We start from the raw sequence: 21,439 nt of genomic DNA on the forward strand, positions 1-21,439 counted from the left end.
GCTTGAGTGTTCATTTTAGTTCCCAAATAACATAGTTTGGTTTTGTTTAAATTTAAAGATAATTTATTTCTATCAAAACACCTTTTTAATTTACACATTTCTTCAGTGATACAACCCAGAAGCTCCTGTAAATTCTCCCCTGAGCAAAACATGTTTGTGTTGTCAGCAAATAGTACCAATTTCAACATATTTGAGACGTTACATATATCATTTATATATAGAATAAACAGTTTGGGACCCAGCACTGACCCCTGGGGGACGCCACAGGTAATGTCCAAGCAGGATGAGCTATAGTCTCCCAACTTCACAAATTGACTCCGGCCCTTTAAATAACTCTCAACCCAGTGCAAAACTATCCCCCTGATCCCGTGTCGTTCCAGTTTATTGATTAATATGTCATGATTAATTGTGTCAAAGGCTTTTTTAAGATCAATGAATATTCCAATTGCATATTGTTTATTTTCTATGCCATTAGTGATTACTTCTAATGATTCCATTAATGCCGGTGATGTTGAACTGTTTGATCTGAATCTGTACTGATTGTCAGTGAGCATTTTATGTTTGGCTATGAATTTGTGTAATCGATTATTGAATAACAACAAAAAAATATATATAGTCTCAAAGTACAAAACTCATATAACCCCACATGTGTACTGTATTTGTATGTTCTTCTAGCCTGGCTAACACAACCAAATCACAAGGCGGGGGCCCCAAAAAACTAAGGTCAATAAAAAATGTCATTATAATTATTACATTTCAAAAATATCTAAATTAATTATGAACAGGCCCGTGTTTTTTTGTTGTGTACCCTTTCATTCAATTCGGGCAAATTGGACGTTTTTACCTTATATATAGAAATATAGCCTGTCTAACGCTGTATAGGCAATATACAGTACTTTATCATTTATATGCTTAGAGGCATGGGGCAATAGAGCTTGTGTCTAAAAGCACTCTGCTCTGATAGTGTTGCTCTGTATTTGTCCAGATCCTCACAAGCCTCTACCAGGGGTCTGTGGACCCCCCTGGGGTCTTTGAGGGTAGGGCTGCTCAATTGATCGAAATTTACTTTCAATTACGATTTCGGCTTCCAAGGATTATGAAAACAAGATAATCAAGATAAAAATGATTATTGTAAGGTGACCAGATTTCTGAGACAAAATCCGGGGACATTTTCGGTTCAGAGGCGTTAAAACCTCTAAAACATGTAAAGTTTTTGTCTTTGAAAAACTAAAATGAGGACACTGCCCTTACCATTCTTACAGCAGTTTCCCTCGCCCTATTTCTCCTAAATTGCAAAAGAAAGGAAAAATGAAAGTGTACCCTCAATCAGTCAAACAAAAATGAGAAAACACATGAAAAATATGATGGAAGAGCAGAGATGGAACCATTGAAATGTTTGCTGTTGAATAGAAATATATCTATCTACAGTAATTCCATATGACCACAGAAATAAATGAGCTAGCTCGTTTCAACAGTCACAGTTCTTTGCAATGGCAACAATAAATAAAAATGGCCACTCTGACCTTCCTGCTATGTTGATGGGAATGTCATTAAGGAAACAGAAACAGAAACCAACTAGATAGACACTTGGAGACTCCTGACCACAGCAGGCAGCTGTGTTTGTATTAGCATAATTATTGGTTTATATTCCTTGTTTAATGAACTACAAACGTTACACAGATTGCTGAATATAATTCCCCACAGTGTGATACAGTATTACATATATCATTAGCATTCAAAATATAGGTTGAAAGAGTTGCAAAATGACTAACAATTTCAGCATAGGATAAGTGCATTTTGTATTATAATTCTTATCAGTACTAGAAGAATGTTGTAGAGCAACGACGGCTACAGTAAAAGCATTGGGGTATTTTCCCCCAGCAGTCAGTTTCACATTCGCTTATATATGTAGATGGCTTTGTGGCAGGAAGGACAGCGATGCTCCACATCTTGACAGGCATCAACGCAGAACGGGATACAACAGCAAAGAAAACACCTGTAGGATGAAACAAAGTTTTAACTTTACTGTTTTGTTATAAGTAACAATAGTTAGAAAAACAGTGTACTTCTCTTCTTTAGTTTTATATATATATATAGTTATTTCCATAAGCTAGAAGTTATATGTGCATCAAGTTTTCTACCAAAAAGCTTGTTTTTACCCAAAGAGGGCGAGGCCACCACAGATAGCCCAGGTCATCAGGCCTGCTGTGTGCTCTGTCTTGGTGATCACTGTCTGCTGGCAGTGGGGACACATTGTTTGTCCTGGGATGTCATGGAGTGTGGGTGATGTAACTATCATGTGAGTCACTGAGGAAATGAAAAATGCACAGCACAAAATAAGGATTTTTATTCATTAATTTTATTGTTTTGTCTACATATTTTTTATGTATGTTACCACTGTAATTAAAACATCCAAGACTAGACACATCATCGAAGGTAACATTAGCTAATTCCAGCCAATGGTTCTTGAAAAATGCAAAGGACAGTCATACATTCCTTCCTTTAAGGTTGCTGCTACAGCACCATCTAACGGCCAAATTTGTCATGACCACTCAGACATCATATCTGTCCACAGGCCACATTGCCAATGACTCCAAAAAAACGACATATAAGACCGTTCTATTAAACATGACTGTTGTATTTGCCGTGGTGAAACATAACCGTTGTTAGTTGGTATAAGGACTAAAACACGTCACAGATGTAACTGTGCCACTATGTTGACTTTTAGTTTCACACTCGCCTGTGTTTCATTGTACCTATCCACTCGCTCAACCGTTCTCCTTACTCAAAGTTTGAGGCTCTTATCACTATTTCATCTTACTTCCTCGTTTTACTCCCACGATAATTACTACGGGCAGAAGAGGTTCTCGCCTAACAACAAACTATGAGTATGGGTAAATATGGGTTGTTATAAGCTAATTGCACAATTAATCTATAAGGTTGTTGTTCTGGGTGAGGACCTCTGTAACCATATCCATGTATTACCTTTTTTGTAATTTAAGCCCTGAACACAGCATGTGAGCAAACTCTGAGGGCATGCTGTAGCAAAACTGTATAGAACATGAAGAATTAAAAATCAATGTGTGAAGTATCATAATCATGTGTTAGCGTGTGTATTAGTCATGATTAATGAGAGTGTGATGATAAGACGCAATAAGTAGAAGCATTTAAGAATGTGATAGTATGTGCCTCTGCTATTATTTGACCAGGCTCAAGCTTTTCTGCTCTGTCTGCACAAAAACTTTTGGCAGTCAGTCAAGGTCACAAAGACAATGAACTAGCCATGTTGCAAATATGCACCTGGCAAATAGTTGAGATTAGACCAAGGGAGGATGAGTGCTGTGCTTCCTTCACAGATAAAGAAGAAGACTCCTGTGGACACAGAGGGTACCCCTACGCGTGGGGGTTGGAGATGGAGGGGTCGTGACGGCTGCTTCTAAAATACACATATGCACGCACAAGCGGACACATAACCACGCCTTTGTAACAAGCATAAATGCTGGAGTTTTTAGAATAGATTTCAGAAACTTCTTGCCTCTGGTCACGGGTACTGTGTTGTACACAGTTACTCTAGATAGAGCTTAGAACATTTCTCCAGACGTCTGTATCATCCGATGTCCCTCCTGCTAATAAATGCCTACTGGCGCAGTAAACTACCAACGACTCTGCTGACTCCAGAAAGCCTCCTGTAGAATTTGAATTACGCAATATATACTCTGTGAGGTCCTTCTGATTTGACTTACGTATTGTGTGTAAAATTCCTACAAACATCAAAAATCTGTACAAAAAAAATAAACAATTACTTTGTCTGGCATACTCCAGAGATATTCTGTACCAAATATGGTTATGAGTACTAATAATGTGTAGTAGTGGAAAAAAATTTGGACACAATTCAAAATTGTTTATGGATGAGACTTATGGTTCAAAGTTTCAGGCCAAAATGTAAAGTTCATGGTAATACTGCCACCATCTGGTCAAACTGCTTTATAGCTAAATAAGTGCACTGACTCAACAAGACCACCAAGGCTGCCAATAGTACAACTGTAACTTGATAAGGAGTTTCTGTTTTAATTCTGTCTTTCTTAGAATTGTGGCCCCTGTTGTGTAATTTAAGCTGTTGATCCATACAAACAAACATTTTTATAGTAAATGACAGTAAATGTGACAATTGCAAAACATCTGTCATGTGAGAAGCCACAGTTCATATGAGCTGTTTAGGTGCTTTTTCACGTTGAGAAGTAATATCCCTGTGATAGGAATCGTTACTTGTCAAAAAGCAATGCTCAAAAATGGCCTGCTAACCACAAAAGGAAACAGTGAACAATAGCTTTTTGTTATGCACAGAGGCCACAAATGGGCTATTCTTCAGATCACTTTTGAGGCAAACCACGCAGAGGCAGTTCTCACTTCACCAACTGCAAAGGATACACATCGACTATCTTCACAGATGTGTACTCACAGATGCGTGCTGGGTTAAACCGTGTTTTTGTGCACATTTTCTGAGAAATGGTGCAACTCTATTGTGTTTTACATGGGACAGTATTCTCTTGTCTCACCTGCTGTTGCAGGTGCAACCGGGCCCGGAGCATAAGGAACGCCTGGGAGATTAACAGTTAACCAAAGTGGGAAAAGAGAGACAACAGAAGAACAGATATTTCCATTAAACACCCACCATATCTGCATTTGCATAATATATATATATATATGGTTTTGTTTGTTACAGTCTACCAAGCACGACTGAATAAACGGTCCATTTGTTTTCACAGAAAAAGATATGAAATAGTGTTGTTATGCCTCAGATGGGTAAAATGATCATTTTTACTGCAGGCAGACACAGACCTCCTTGATATACTGCAGGTGGAGGCGCTCCAGGGGAGAAGCCCGGCTGAGGGTACATCCCTGGCTGTTGCACTGCACCCCCATAGTTCATAGGTGGCCCAGGGTATGGTGGGGCTGAATCTTGTGGTGGGTATCCTTTTTCCATCTTCAGAAATCCTGTCTGCATATAAGAAATTTGCATTGTTAATTTAATGAAATTAGGTTCATCAACTGACTTTCAAGTTATTAAGTAAAAATATTAATGCAGTATTCTGTTGCTGCAAACCATGTGAACATTTTTCATGACATAGATGATAGCCAGAGGAAAGAATGATTTAATAAAATGTAGAAGTACGCAACATAGAAGCTAGAAGTAACCCCCTTAAAACATTACCTGTGATTAATATCTACAACATGTTTTGAAAACATATCAGATTAGACTGGTTAATTGATCTCATCTCAGATTTATTGACTGAACTTTTAAACAGTAGCAAGAGGAAGTGAAGCATTGTACAGCTTGAATTCTGTGTATCACCTTTAGTTAGAGGATCTGAGCCTTCTAACCACATCCTCTTTTCAACGCAGACCACTGTGAACATCCACACTGACAGATGCTCAGGTTTCAGGCTGTGTTTCTGGCCATCGTATGCATTAATGAGCAATGGAGGAAGGAGTATTCAGATCTTTTATTTAAGTAAAAGTAACAACACCACAGTGAAAAATATTGGGTTTTACGTGAAAGTCCTGCATTCCAAAACAAAGTGGTAGTCCAAAAGTTTTAGCATCAGTAGTAAAATCAAAAGTACACATAATGCAGGGTGGCTCATTTCAGAATCGCACATATCCCTAGATTAAAATTGGTGCTGCTTTAAAGTGATCACTAATGATTTAGTAAAGGTGGAGCCAATTTTAATTATGTTATATACTGGGTAGTTTAATTTATAATAACACATTATAATGCAATGGTTGATTTATACTTGAATAAATAATCTAAATAGAAAAAGAAACACTCAAGTGAATTATGTCAAAGGCGGTCAACATATCACATTTTATTATTTTTTATTTAGTACAAGATTCCTCTAATTGTGCATCATATGTTATAAGATAATAGGATGTTTTGTATCTAACTAGTAATAAATGAATAATGTAAAATATAAATGCTACATCTGAAATGTACTGTAGTGAGCTATGCTGCATGTATAAATGGGCATGAAAAATAATATAGTTTAGTACTTAAGCAAATGTAATTTCCACCAATGGGGGAAACTGTGTAACTCTAAAGAGATATCAAACTGCAGTATTGCTACAGTAGCTCTTGTTCTGTGGCAGGTGGATGGAAGCAGTGAACAGCGGCAATATACTTTATCAGTCATTTATATGCTTAGAGGGAAAGGCATGGGGCAATAGAGCTTGTGTCTAAAAGCACTCTGCTCTGAAAATGTTGCTCTGTATTTGTCCAGATCCTCATGAGCCTCTTTCGGTGACGCAGACAGGCATACTTTCTGCCAGATGTTCTCAACCAGGGGTCTGTGGACCCCCCCTGGGGTCCTTGAGGGTAGGGCTGCTCAATTAATTGAAATGTATTTTCAATTACGATTTTGGCTTCCAAGGATTATGAAAACAAGATCATCAATCAAGATAAAATTATTATTGTGCCACATTCAGTCTCTGTTGTCTTGTGTTATGAATCCAGCACATCTGTTCCTTTACAGCAGTGTATGTTCGGCGTATGTGTATGACTTCACTAAGTTTACTGACTGGAATATGGTATATAATACAACAAAGTGTTGAAAATAAATATATAATTATAAGAGTTCAAGGGGGTCCCCAGGTAAATGGGGAATAGTTTATTTTCACTATTTAAGAAGGGAGCCCAATGTGAGTAACCTGCCACACAGACTCCATCTTTGTAGGGTGGGGTTGCTGCCAGCTTCACTGGGTGCATAATGCATTTTGCCAAGTGACAACACAGTTGGTTCTGCAGAGCTTGGAAGTGTAGGCTATATTAACTGGTGCAAAATTAATGAACTGGTTTGTTTTAACTACAGGATCATGGATACACATGGATTTGAGTGATTTATTTTAATGTGGAACTGAAAACAACTACAGGGTTGCTTTTCTGCCTCACATTAGCTCTGGTACAATAATGTATTTATTTTACTAAATACATTTTTTATTTTTACTTTTTAAACAGATTGTATTTGTTTTTAAGCAGTTCCATGTAGTTCTTAACCATTGCAGGGCCACCTTGCCACACAAGAAAAATATAGACTAGCCACACAGAAATATTGTTGAGCCTTCCGTAATCTTTAAAGCAGCTTCAATTGGATAAAATGGACACGCTCTGCTGCTTCCAAGGGTGTATTTTGACAGTTAGTGATTAATCTGATCATACGGTGGGTTTCACTTCTTCCACAGATATCTTCTCAACTGCAGTTGACAGCAATATAATTCTGGTTTGAATTATATCTAACAACAAAAATGTTTTAAACTGGAGGGCACTAAAGAAAATCATAACAACTGAGGGTCCATGACCTGTAATGCATATCTTTTAGGGGTCCATGACCTGAAAAAGATTGCTGCTTATTGCCGTATTTTGAAAATAGGGCCTTAATGTATGCTGGTGAGTCTGTCGCTCATAGTGAACAGACCCAGGCTGCTCTGCAAGACTTCCTGTGTCTCATCACAAATCCATCCTTAATCAATTAGAGCAACATGAGCTACACACATTATTTCACCACAGCATTTGTGCCTCGCCCTGTTTTGTTTGGACAATATGGCTGGATATGGCTTACATCGCCATTTTATGACAGAAATTCACTACTTTCATATTTATTTTTATAATAATGTGAAATTTGGTAAACATCCACATCCACACACACTGATAGCTTTAACATAATGGCAACAGCAGCTGATTATATAACCATAAATGTGTAAAATAAGATTTACCTACCTGTTGCTTTCCATCAAAATAAAAGAGAGAGTAACGCAACCTCTGTCCAAGAGCTGCCTGGTACTGAGTGAGGCAAGAGGAAAGACGGTAAAACCCGGAGAGCACTGACGAAAGACAGATAGAGGACGGTATTTCCTGTTAATCCTACGATGAAATGGAGGGACTGTACTCCTACTCCAACTTCTTCATGAGGCCCCCTCCCCCTTTCCCCTCCCTTTCATTCCATGTGATAGGGTGGGTCTGAAGAAAATTATATTACTGTGTTTGTTTAATGTTGTTCAAATAATGACCAGTAAAACAATAAGAACACAGAACTCAGCAAAAAGAGATAGAGAGAGAGACGGATGTTTGCTAAGAACAAAGTATTGTTTGTTGGCTTAACAGAACATATCATTAATCAGTTACTGTTTCAGTCAGCAATCCAGCAAACACATTTAGAACACATGCTTAAAGTACATAAATAACACTGCGACTCAGACTACTTGGTCAAGAGACCGAGACATTTTTTGCATGAATAGAAAGAAATGTCAGTTTGTCTTTTGCTTTCTTTAGTTTTTTGTATTTTTAGACACATAATATTAATCCAACTATCACTGCTAGAACATGTTTTTTCCTGACAGCCTATCCTTCTTCCTGTGGTCTAAGGCAATCTCTGTCTGACTCACTTAATGAGAACCATCTGACAGTTGGGTTGAAAAAAATACTGAACCTGCACCGATTCTTTCCACCAACCACTTTGTTTTTAAGCCTTCTTTACAGACCTCTAAAAGAACATGTGTACAACTCTTTGGCAGAGCCCCTCTGGTGATTTTTTCTATTTTTCCTGTTGTGCAGTTGTGCAGTTGTTCAAATCACTAATCAAAGCGTCGCAACCTCAGCGAAATTACTCAATATCAGAAACGTATCGATTCGGTCCAATAATATTTTGGAAAATCTAGAGGAGCTGCTCAACTGAATTATTTTACCCCCATTCAGGTTGGCACAGCACTAAACCAGAGGTTAGCCAAGTTAGACTAGGAACAATCAAATCCCCCTCCCACGTTGAAATCAGTTGTATCAGAATGCAGACAATGTCAGACTGAAGATGGAAACGTGGTGCAACTAGTTGACAATTCTGCCTGATATCAGGTTAGTAATTTGCCACACCCTAATCGGTGTCAATAATAATAATAAAAACAAACTCTGACAAGCCTGGAGAAAAGGTTTGATCTACCAGAATTAGTGAAATCACACAAGGGTTTAAATGATCTAAAGACTTTTTTATGTAACTGAGGAGTCGCATTAGTTTTAATGTGTGACATGCAAATTGCACAACCTAAATTTCACATTCCAGAAAATTTGTCATACTGTAGTTTTTCAGAGATGATCTTATTGAATCACTTATGACATTCAAGGTCTTGCAAAATAGTATGAATCATTAAAAACAGTTGGCCTCAAGCAGAAGTAGAGGAATAATAGTTTATAAAGTTTACAATAAAGGGAAAAGTTAATTCAGACAAATACCAAGTAAGAAATGATAATTAATGAATGCTGTTATAAGGATTTTCTCATTGCTTCCTGGTGTGTTTTAAGGAAACATACCACAGTGTTTTGAGTGTGACAAACAGACCATACATTCTCTCTCTCACACTAAGAGAGTTTGAATGATTCACCTCTTAACACATGAGGATACTGAGAGGTCACAGGACTATCACATGGACATACCCGTCACATCTGGAATGCACTGCTCTATAGCCACACTGAAAATTGTTATTTTCAGGGGTTTAGTGCTCTAGTGCTTGATTTAGTGCTTTACTTTTCACCCCTTCTCTAACTGGGAATGTTGATATTGGCATTGGTACATTTTTTCTGTCTGAGGTAAAACTATTAACTATGAGTACTAAAACTATTAACACCACACACTGAATGTCCTGTAGTCAAATGTGTATTTAAAATCAAGAGTGAAAGAGACACATTATCAACACAACCTCAATTTGCTTAAAGCTAAAGTGGTAACTTTCCATGAAAATTATGTGGGTTTTTTTCACATCTATTAAAATAGTCAGTATATCCTGAGAGCACAATGAGATAAACGGTCTGTTTAGGAACAATGGATCTTGGCTCTGTTTCATTAATGTTCAACAGGCCCTCATTTATGTCCCCTCGGTAATTCCCCTCAGGGGAATCCCCACCACCATTATAAATGCCTTCAATCTGTCTGAAAAACTGAAGTGAACTTGGTAATATCGACCCTCAGAGGGCTGAGGGAGCTAGTGAACAACCAGGGTCACTTCAGAGGTGGATATCACCCACAACGAATTGCAGTCATGCATTTGGTGCAAGAAAATACATCAATGGTTAGATCACCGACTAAAACTGAAGAAGGAGCACATGAATAAACTGAATAAATAAATTAGCAGATAGTTTCCTAAGAAAACCTAATTGATAGCTCGGTATTTTTCAGTTAATATCAATTAGATGTTGTGTGTAATGTTCAGCTTGTGTGATTTCTTTATTCCCCAAATCATCTGTAAATGCATGGGAAAAGTGTTTTTTTTTTTGGTATATTGTAGCAATAATAATTGATCATGATCAATTCTGATAAAGATACCAAACTTTCTAAATCACAAACTCATGCAGATAATTACCAAGCCTCATTGAAAGGCATTTGCAGGTATTCATGATGATTTGTAAAATGCAGTAATACTACAAATAATAATGTGGCACCTTTCATACAATAAATTAACATAACTGATAGAATGCCACAATTAATGAAAAATAAAATGAAAAGAATTACGCAGTAGCATTAATCCTACAACTAGAGGCCGACTCATGATAGTTTTGGATTAAGTTTACAGGGGTGTGTTCCATTTTAATAACTAATTACTAAAGTTAGAAAGAGAGTTTTTAGTAGTGACTTCATTTAGCGTTGTTCATATCTTTATCATCAAAATTAATCCGTAGCTGTTTTGGGGCCCTTGTAGTTGGGGGTCCCAGCCTTGCCAAGTAGTGAAGACTGCAACTGGTCATTTTTTTTACAGGGGTGTGTTTCTGACTGACTAGACATATCTTGGGAGTATGATACGCTATGTCATGGCAGGTGTTTTGCTCAAGACCAAATGAAGCCCATGGTCGAGTGTGAAGTCGTTTGTATTGGTTCTGTTTTACATCCTCACTGTCCTCTGTCTCCGTTGTACCAGCCAGATAGCATCTTCTTCCTACAAAACCAAGTTACGCCACTGGGGGCACTGGAGCCCAGTGGCACAGAGTTCTTTGCAGTCGAGGTAAGGGGGTTCTGTGTTTAATAAAATGTTTAAGATTGAAAAGATTTATTTAAGATATGGTACTCAATAACGTAGAAAATGTGAACATTCTTAGACCTCATTGTGACATCCTCATTTTAGGGGATAAGTGATGGGTGGTGGATGGGTCAAACAAACACCAGACTTCGGTAGCCCAGGAGGCTGTGGTACATATCCCATTCATGTTTCATGTGTTCCGTGCGTCACTGTGATTACGTTCCAAATGCATTTATTTTAATCGCACCCACATTCTTTTCCTAACTCTTACCAAGAGGTTTTGTTGCCTAACCCTAACCACATATTTAAAACAGCAGCCAAAGTGGAGCGTCAGGAGTTTGACATACAGGACTACCCAGGGCATTGACAAGTGATGCCAAAGGCTACTGACAAAATGGCAGTTTATGACAAGCTGGGATGAGAAGAAACCAAAGAGACAGAGAGAGTGTGTGAATGACTGAGAGACAGAAAAACCTCAGAGTCAACCGAAGGAACCAATTTAAATCTAAAAAACACACCTAGGGCCCGTACACAAGCCACATATTTTGCCCTCTCAGATTCATTGTTGTTCATGTAAATGTGCTCTAAATAATAATAGTAATTTTACAAGGCTCTATATCTGCGCCCTGAGTTACAAAAAAAGTTCAACTTTTGGAGTGCCTCATTATTTCCAGGCTGTAAAAGGCGCAGCCTGTATACGGCCATTAAAATAAGGGACACACCACAACTTTGTGTGGCGTGTCCCTTATGGGACTTTTAATATTATGGGACTTTTAATATTTGCAAAAGTTATTCAACTCCACTGTGAGAATTTGCTTTATATTAAGATAATGCTGCTATATGCCATTATGAATGTATTAGAGCCCACCCTGATGCATGGAAGACATAAAAAGAAAGACTGTGTGCGTCCAAAACATAAAACATCAAGCTAAATGAGGTCAAGTGTCTTCTAGAAACACGGTGTGGCATCATTTTACTGCCCATTACTTCGCAGACTTTTGAATATATAGCAGTCCATAACAAGATTCCCTCAAAATGTGCACATGCATGAGACACTTTAATGCTGTAGTGGGAAGGAAAGCCAGAGAAAATAACTGTATTTTTCATATATGGCCACTAGAGGTCAGCAGAATTGCAGCAATATAATGTTTGGCACTAGTTTTAGTGTTCCTGCAGAATGTGGGGTCAGTTTAAGGACACTTCTGCAAGAAAACACACAGAGAGCTCTCATAATGCCACCTAAGAATTCTGACATGCTTTCTTTCAACAATTGAGTTGTGTTTTAGTGTATATTACTACTACTACTGCTTTTGACTGAAATTGCTTTGGGGATGTGCATTACTACATCTTTTTGTTTCTTATTTGCCGCATATAGGGTATACAATAGTGCAGAAGCCCAGGAATCAGTGATTTCAAAATCCCTTTTTTAATTTTTTTTATTTAAAAGCTAAATGCTTAACACCAAGCAGAGAACATCTATCCCAGTTCTATTTGTTTCAGTTTATGGGAGGAAAGAATGAAATATGAAAAACAAGGATAAAATGATGAAAAAGGCTTTTCATAGCAAAGCAACTTTCAGTTATGTATGTAGTAAGCTGTATATAGGGGTATGTTTGTCAAAAGCGTGTTGTGTTGCTATACTTCTAACTATAGAAGGAAGACAATAAAACGTGACTAAAACACTTTTAAACTGGGTTTTCTTTTACTTTTTCCTATTCTAGTTTTGATGTATTATTTATGTCAAGTATAATTCTATCTATCTTCAGAGGTCATTTCCGCACACCAGGGCCCCGTTTTCGCTAGCGATCTAACTCTGGTAATCAGTAGGTCAATAGTAAGAAAGGGATATTCACTGCTGCAGTACAGTGTGGGATAAACAAAGGTTTCCAGGTCTGAGATACTGCAAGAGCATGCCAGAGGGACATTGTGGTAGTCTTAGTTTCTTTGTGTCTACAATATTTCCATCCAGTTTATTTTCACAGTGTACCTTCCGTACTAGAGTTGGTTGAATGTTTGTTTGTTTGTTTGTTGCGTTTATTTCGAATATTTCTCCAAAAAGTAATAATACACACATATATGTACATACACATGTATGCACACACATATCTACAACACAATCAGGCATTCATCATGAAATAAATATTCAAAAAGGAGTGAGAAGTCTTTTACCTTTTCAACTTTTACTCATAAACCAGATGAACTTAGGTCTCAGTTTCATGCCTATGCATGCTATTCAGTGCTATTGTATAGCCCCTTTCACATATGCTCTGCAAACCTAAAATTATATAGACATTACCGGGCAATATGTGAGAACACAAATGTCTGAATCAGTCGGACATGTCAGTAAGGGCCAACGCCCAAAATCGTCAGAAAGAAAAAAAGAGAAACAACAAGAGACTCAGTTGTTTATGACTTCTGAAAAGGCTCCATTATCACAGTATATTCTGCACCATGTCCAAATCCGGCATGCTTAACCCAGGTGTCGCCCCTCGTCTAAACCAAGTGGAGAACGCATTTGACACTGAATGTCCGGGGTTCATAAAACAGCTTAAGTGCATACATGCACTCCAAAAAGTATCAGAATTTACGGGAAAATGTAAAAAGTAATTCCGTCTTTCCTCCTGGTTTTGTTGAGAACACTTAAGACCATGGCTGCCCAATCCTGCTCCTGGAGGGCCACTGTCCTGCATGTTTTAGGTTTCTCCCTGCTCTAACACACTTAAGTCTAACAATTTTCAAACCTGTGACAAGCTTCAGCTGGTTGATAATGAGCACATCATTAGATTCAGGTGTGTTGGAGCAGAGAGAAACCTAAAACATGCAGGACAGTGGCCCTCCAGGAGCCGGCTGCTTAAGACTTTCAATATATTTGTTAGCAGGTAAACCGGTCTTGCAAGACTTTACAAAACTGTTTTCCCTGACACAAGCTAATTATTCTGTATGAGATAATCTCAGAACTCCCTTGACATTTATTTCACTTAGAAGTTAAATAGCTCACAGTTAGACAAGAGGATATTCTCAGATTAAATCGTTTAAGGTGCTGTGTGTGTGTGTGTGTGTGTGTGTGTGTGTGTGTGTGTGTGTGTGTGTGTGTGTGTGTGTGTGTGTGTGTGTGTGTGTGTGTGTGTGTGTGTGTGTGTGTGTGTGCGTGTGTGCGTATGTGCATGTGCGTGTGAGTGTGTGTGTGTGTTTGCGCGCTTAAGTTGGTATTCATTTCTAACAGTAATTGATAGCCTTTAGCAGATTAATCCATGTCTTAAAAAGCAAAAATGTATGTCCCAAGTCATGGATCTTGTTTCCTCTGCAGTATCGCACACCTATATTTCCTATCCAGTGAAAGGCTAATATCTATCTCTTTCCCTCCTACACACATTTTCTCTACTGTAGCACTAAGGCCCAATTCCTCTTTCAGTTAGCCTCCTGTAACACATTTACAGATTTGAATTATTGATGGGTGGGCAAGCCGTTAAGTTAGCAAACATGACGGATCACAAATAGGGAGAAGTGAGCGGCTGTGTCATAAGGTGTGGTTTCTATTATACGCAAGTGTTGTAAAATATCTAAATTATTTTACTAACCATGCAAACAACTGATAAGCAAATGGGAGAAATAAAAGGTCCCACTCCAGCACCACACCCCGTCATGAATAATGAGCCGTCCCTTCTGACGAAGGTCTGAAAGGGCAACGACAAAGGGAGCAGCCACAGATTCCACATTTACTTTATGTAAGTAAGTAAAGCTTTATTTACTTTACTTTCTGTGTCTGTCATGCAGGCAGCACAAACAGGATGAGGGGCAAGGACTAACCAAAACCAAAAATCAACAAGACTAGAGGATACAATCTACTGAAACAAAAGATTATCTCATTTAATATCTATCCTGAACCACAGTAAACCGACCACAGGATTACAATCACCATGGTTTCGCTGGACTTCAGGACACTGACAGTGCCCGTGGGGATTGTGCGGATACTGGAGTTGATCTTCACCTGCATCTCCTTCAGCCTCGTGGCATCAGTGGGCCACAGAACTGAACCCTTCTGGACATGGTGCATGTTCACCTGGTGCTTCTGCTTCTGTGTCACCTTCCTTATACTGCTACTGGAATTCCTCAGCCTCAACGCTAAATTGCCAATCTCCTGGGATGACTTCACTACCGCTTTTGCCATGTTGGCTACTTTAATGGTTTGCCTCTTTATTGTTATTTGTCTTTGATATTTTCAGGACATAAATTGGTGCAGCAACTGGAAATACTGTCATTGGAAATACAAAAGGGGAACTATGATATTCCTATGGTCTAAGATGATCAAAAAATATTGGTACATGTGAACAACTCTCTCCCAAATCCAAAAACTAGAGTTTAAGGGCTCAAATTTGTGATGTCATCAGGTTTAAAGTGTGGAGCTGCTCCATAGACAATGAATTGTGAAAGATGATATAGATTAGAGATGCTACGATACCAAAAATTCAGTAGTAAAATGACACGATTCTTGATGCCAATTTGATACCACCGTGAAAAAAAAAAAGTTTATCTTAGATGCCTCCAGTGCCTCAAAAAAACAGGCACCATCTGTGTTTTTTTAATTTAAGAATCGAAAAGTATTGCAAATATTGGTTCATGTGACATCCCTAATATAGATGACACTCAAAGCACCCAGGGGAATGTTCAGAGTATATGGGGTCATTTTCTGTTTCACATTTGACAACATCACAATAGAATCAAACTCATTCTTTCTCATTCATTGTCTGTGGAGCAGCTCCACACTGTATACTTGATGACATTACAAGTTTGAGACTTTCTTTCTCTGGTTTCTGTCTTTAAGAGAGAGAGAGTAGTAATACTGACTGAACTTTCCTAGACCAAGGAAATAAAAACAATATTCTTGATTTAGGTTGTGATCCCCTTTTAAGTCTATATTTTGCAGAATAGAAGAATATTTTTTTTAACTTTAGCACACATTTTTAACTGTATGTGAGCGACCACATAACACAACATGATTTTAGTCCCAAGGCAGCCAAGTAAATTCAATAATGTAGTTGTTGATAAAAACACTGGTTATATGTCGATATTCTTCAAATTGGTCCATGCTGCTTTAACACAATGTGATGAAGAAACAGAGTAAGAGAATCTCTTTTTCCCACCTTAACAGCCTCATATTGGACATTTAATTACGGGAATTATTAAGAGGGTCAATATTCAAGGCATAGCATGGAATGATTTCACACTTCTGACCTTTCTCTTATACAGGTGCTGGCAGCATCAATCATCTATCCCAAATTCTTCACTTGCTCGACCTGCAGCAAACAGATTGGTGCCACTGTTATTTCCTGTCTGGCTTTCATCCTGTACGCCATTGAGGTTGGGCTGACCCGGGCTAAACCTGGTGAGATTAGTGGATTTCTTTCCACAGTCCCAGGCCTCCTCAAGGTGCTGGAGGCCTTCGTGGCCTGCATCATCTTCATCTGCTTGGACTCCAACTCATACTCAAAGTTCCCAGGGCTCCAGTGGTGTGTCGCTGTTTACTCCATTTGCTTCATTTTCGCCCTCCTTGTCATCATTTTTACAATTTGCCGCCTTCTGTCTCTCTTCCCTGCACCATTTGACAAAGTCCTGACGTTCTGCAACGTGTTGGCAGTGTTGATGTACATCACGGCCGTGGTCATCTGGCCGTTGTACAGCTTCCAAAACAACAAAACTAGGCCGAAGTTCTGCAAGAACTGGGGTTTCTGTGCCTGGGATAATTTAGTGGTTATCTCTTTCTTGACCTGTTTCAATCTTGTTACTTACATAGTGGATACAGTTTATTCTTTTAGGCTGGTGTTCTTCGTCAGCAGAACATAGGTAGTAAATAGGCCTCATATTTCAGCTGTCGGAAGTTCACCAAAACTCAAAGATTGAGTAGGAGAATGGTATGTAAAGCAACTCTTGAACAACTTTTGTTATACACATTTATTTCACTGTTCTTGTTGTCGTCATGATGACCCCAACACTCTCTGGTTCGTTGTGGAGTTAATCTGAAGGAGACTGACTTTTATCTGTCATGATAATGAATATTTTGACTTCATTGATAAAGCCGTGTCTGCCTCAGTTGCAGACTCATTTTGTCCATCTTAGCATGTGAGATATGAATAAAAAGTAATAAAAGTGTGGTCTTACTGTGCATGCTTACATCATCATTGGTGTAACTATTTTGTTACTTCAGCACCTCAGAAAACAATATGATGGATAAATGATTAATCTGTTGAATGGTTAAATAATCTGTTAGTTAAACAGGTACAAAGGGACCTCTCCTATCCTTTTCAAAAAGATGTTTGCAAAGGTGTGTCAGAGTGTGCATACCCTGAAACACACAGCAGCTATAGGTTTCAACTCCAATCCCACTTTGCAGCTTTTGTCGACACCTCTTAATGTCACGAAATGTATTTACTCCTCTGTGTTGCCACATTTAATGATGAGGAAAGAGCAGAGTGGAGGCTGTTCACATATTTGTATAGACCAGACTAGCAACGTGTCATCACCAAGGTCACACCTCCTGCTAGGGGATAGAAAACAGTAGATCCTTTAGAGGTCAATGCAGTTTGACATGTTGCATTTATTTCAACCTAACTGTCTGTGATACCTTAATAGATTAAGTCTGGTCAGGATAAAAGCCTGGTTTGCTTATCTTAATGATATCTTGGGAGATTAGTTACATAACCATTGACTAGTCCAGGTATTGCTGCTGTCTACAAAGTCAAAATGGAGACTCAGGTGTAGATATTTTAAATGATCTTGTATGCAGAGAGAAATTAACATAGGCCATATTCAGAATCTGTGCCTTTAAACGAGCCGTCAGGACTTCAATACAATTGTGATGTCACAACTATACAAGGTAGAAAAGGCCAAAACAGTGCTTTCATAATTATTACTCATCTGTGATAATGGTGGAGAGACGCAGAGAGGGCAGGTGCAGAAGACCTGGAAATGCCGACCAATCAGAGCAGACTGGGCTTTTTCAGGAGGGGGGCTTAAAGGCGGGGCTCAACACGTGCTTAAAGACATTTTCAGACAGACAATGTGATAAAAAGAATATTATTTTAAACATTAAACATTAAACATTAAACGTGTTCTAGCTGAAACCAAAAACACAAATATGAACCTGAAAATGAGCAAATGTCCCCTTTAAAAAACTATAATATAAGTATAATCTTTATTCCATAAAATCAATCCTGCCTTCAAGCTCTACCATTTTTGCACTCCCCAGAAACAATAATAAAGTGAAGTCAAGGACAGAATACGTAGGAGTTATTTTCTGTAGGATGTGACCCCCACACAACCCCATGATTGTGTTGGAAATTAGCTTCCGAACAAGGCTTGCATTGAGGACCAGAGTCCAGTGTGCCTGTGGGGTGAGGTGAACATGATAACACTCAACCTGTATGCAATCCGTGAAGTGAAACAAGGGTCATAAACTGTGCAGATAAGCCCAGGATGCTCTGTTTGAACATACACCTCCCCACTTTGAGTTTCAGTTTGAAAGAACACACCTGCTCGGGGCTCTTGGCTATATGGATTTCTTCGACAGGATCTGGTTTGGAAAAGGAGGCCTTGCTGCACCGAGTGGAATCAACTGACATTGGAAACATTTTCTTTTTTTGAAAACCAAACACATCCTGTCCAGCCATGATTGGTGTGGACCTGCGGGCACTCACCCAGCCAGTGGGGATCATACGAATAATGGCGACGATCCTCACTTGTATGTCTTTTAGCCTGGTGGCAACAGTGAAATTGGTCCAATCTCCGTACTGGGCGTGGTGCATGTTCACCTGGTGCTTCTGCTTCTTCTTCACCCTTCTCATTCTCATCCTGGAGTTCACAACCGTCAGTAGCAAATTACCTTTTGCCTGGGATGATTTCACCACTGCCTTTGCCATGCTGGCGAGCCTCATGTGCCTTGCCGCCTCCATCATCTACCCCATATTTTTCACCTGCATTAACTGCCACCGCCAAATCGGCGCCTCTGTGGTGTCCTGGGTCTGTTTTGGGGTGTACGCAGGCGAGGTCGCTTTTACTCGCCTTCGTCCGAGCGGGCAGAACAGTGGGTTTCTCTCCACGTTGCCCGGCATTATGAAGATGCTGGAGACGTTCCTCGCCTGTCTCATCTTTACGTCCCTGGAGAAAGGCCAGTACTCCGGCTCTCCAGAAATGCAGTGGTGCGTGGCAGTGTACTCCTTGTGCTTTATCTTTGCCATAATCATAATCCTGCTCACCATTGGACAGCTGACCAGTTTTTTTCCATTCTCCTTTGACAAGGTTGTGATCGTCTATAACATTTTGGCTGCAGTGATGTATATGACAGCTATGGTGATCTGGCCACTTTATAGTTTCCGCAACAATAAGAGACCCAGTAACTGTGGCTACCTCTGTGCCTGGGATAAACTGGTGGTGGTCACCTTCATGACGATCCTCAATGTTATTGTCTACACCCTGGACACTGTCTATTCTATACGCCTTGTGTTCTGTGTCAGTAACCAGTGACGCCGCTGCGTGTGAAAACTAACATGAACTGAGAACAAATAGACTCCTAGGTTTAAATTAATATATTGTTGTGTTTGACACAAGGGAAATTCTGAATGCTATACAGTATATATTCTGTTAATGCTGTTCATTAAGTTTTCTCAAAAATGAGTGAATGCGATAAAGAAATGTGTTTAAAAAATAAGTTAGTTAATTATTAAAACTTTAGTATCAGTGTCATAAAAAAGTCTGGTAGAACTTTGGATCCTGATACACAAAGAGTGATCAAACAGTGAAGGTAATAATACTGAGCTCACGCTTGAGTTACACTGTGCCATAGTCAAATTATGCCACATGTGTTTCCAATTTCATGCTTGTCATCTTGTCACTTCCTGATGGAAGGAACAGGTGGCATTTTAGGTAAAACTTATTTCATTTTTTAAAGAGAGATGGCCATAAAGATCGCTTAGAATGAGTGGTATTGATCTCCTCATCTAAATAGTTAAAAAGAAAGCAAAAAAAGAGTTTATGCCTAAAACAAAAGGAAGAAATTTATACAATTCAAAAAAGAAATATGCACTGAAACCTGTTAGTTACAGTAATTAGTTTATTTCTTTTTTTTATTGTGAGTGAAGAAAAAAAATCACACAGTGAAACAAAAAAATAGAAGAAGAAGAAAGCACACATAAAATGTTCCAAAATGTCAAACTACTTCTTTAATCCTAGGAAAAATTAATGCATTTTGAAATAAAGTAAATGCCTACAGATAACCAATTAATGTAAACTGAATGCTATGAACCATAGCCTGTAAATAAAGATGGACGACATGTCTCTGCCTTAAAAGCCTAAATATTTCTAATGCGGGCATTGCCATCTTGTCATTTTGGAACCAGAGACTGCACAGAAGTGGGTACGCTGAAGTTGGATTTGTTGCATGGTGTTATCTTTCGTTTTTCTTTTCTTATTTAGCTTCTTTTCTTCTGCAGTGATGTGGCGGGCGGGGATAGAAAGCTGGAGAAAGTATGACGTCAACTGATTCTTTTCTTTTTTAACCAATTAGAAACTTAAAAGGAAGTCGTCCAAATCTCACCTGTAATCCTGCAGCTATTGTGCTACCGGGCACACCAATCTGCGTGAGTGAACTCCAATCAAATAGAGCAATTCAAGCGTGGAAATTTTGCTTTTCTTCTCATGTCAGGCACGGCGGCAAAGTGCAGACAGCACAGTCTGCTTTGGTTTGGATTACACAAAAATGCAATTAACGGTTTGTGTACTTCACATCACATGGACGATATTTGTTCAACCCGATTGAAGTTGTTCTGATTAGAGATTCCAACTTAACTGTTTACATGGATACTAAATAAAGTGATCCAATAGGATGTGATCATATGCCCTATTTAATCAGGATATAACTTTTTTTATTTGCGCTAAACTAATCTAAATGGATCATCAAAGTTTTGCACCACCCCTTTCAACCCGGGAACCGGGCCAGTCTCTTCGATCGAGGTGGTTACATGACGCACTTTTATTGTGATTGGGCTATTATTGTCATTATTAGTGGACTATTAGATGTATGCCATGTCAAACTGAGCTGCAGCTATACAGAAAAGTTGGGAGAGTATTTTTTTCCTGAAATCTTTAGAAAGGATATGTCAAGTGGTCTGCTGTCTGGAAAGAGAGGTGCTGTGTTTTCATCAAATCCATGACCTCTCACTCTGTAATCTAATGAGAGTATAAGGTAAAACACTGGTTGACAATGACAAATATTAACTAGAATCAGTAGAAACTAAATTTAAACTAAATAGATAATTTATGTAAAACATAGTGCCAGAACTTTTCGTGGTAGCAACTTTACTCAAAGTCCTCGTATTTAACACCACATTAACATTCAGTA

General features: G+C 38.7%; 3 protein-coding genes across 3 annotated transcripts; 2 read left to right on the forward strand and 1 right to left on the reverse strand.

Moving 5' to 3' along the window:
* Positions 1 to 929: 929 nt before the first annotated feature.
* LOC310960216 (lipopolysaccharide-induced tumor necrosis factor-alpha factor homolog) lies at positions 930 to 7,919 on the reverse strand. The gene is made up of 5 exons (XM_083931846.1): positions 7,772 to 7,919; positions 4,840 to 4,999; positions 4,557 to 4,598; positions 2,160 to 2,307; positions 930 to 1,996 (listed from the first exon to the last, which is right to left on the reverse strand). The coding sequence occupies exons 2-5, from the start codon at positions 4,982 to 4,984 to the stop codon at positions 1,891 to 1,893; spliced, it is 441 nt and encodes a 146-aa protein (XP_083787972.1). The 5' UTR covers positions 4,985 to 4,999; positions 7,772 to 7,919; the 3' UTR covers positions 930 to 1,890.
* Positions 7,920 to 14,966: 7,047 nt separating this feature from the next.
* On the forward strand, positions 14,967 to 16,890 carry LOC310959450 (myeloid-associated differentiation marker homolog; the record flags this gene model as incomplete). Its single annotated transcript, XM_083930799.1, has 2 exons — positions 14,967 to 15,233; positions 16,297 to 16,890. 2 exons carry the CDS (start codon positions 14,967 to 14,969, stop codon positions 16,888 to 16,890), a joined length of 861 nt encoding a protein of 286 aa, XP_083786925.1.
* A 1,821-nt stretch (positions 16,891 to 18,711) lies between these two features.
* Positions 18,712 to 19,566, forward strand: LOC310959432 (myeloid-associated differentiation marker-like; the record flags this gene model as incomplete). Its single annotated transcript, XM_083930771.1, has 1 exon — positions 18,712 to 19,566. One exon carries the CDS (start codon positions 18,712 to 18,714, stop codon positions 19,564 to 19,566), a length of 855 nt encoding a protein of 284 aa, XP_083786897.1.
* Between the last annotated feature and the right edge of the window lie 1,873 nt (positions 19,567 to 21,439).

Source organism: Echiichthys vipera, assembly GCF_963691815.1.
Source record: "Echiichthys vipera genome assembly, chromosome: 17".
Classification (NCBI taxonomy): Eukaryota; Metazoa; Chordata; class Actinopteri; order Perciformes; family Trachinidae; genus Echiichthys; species Echiichthys vipera.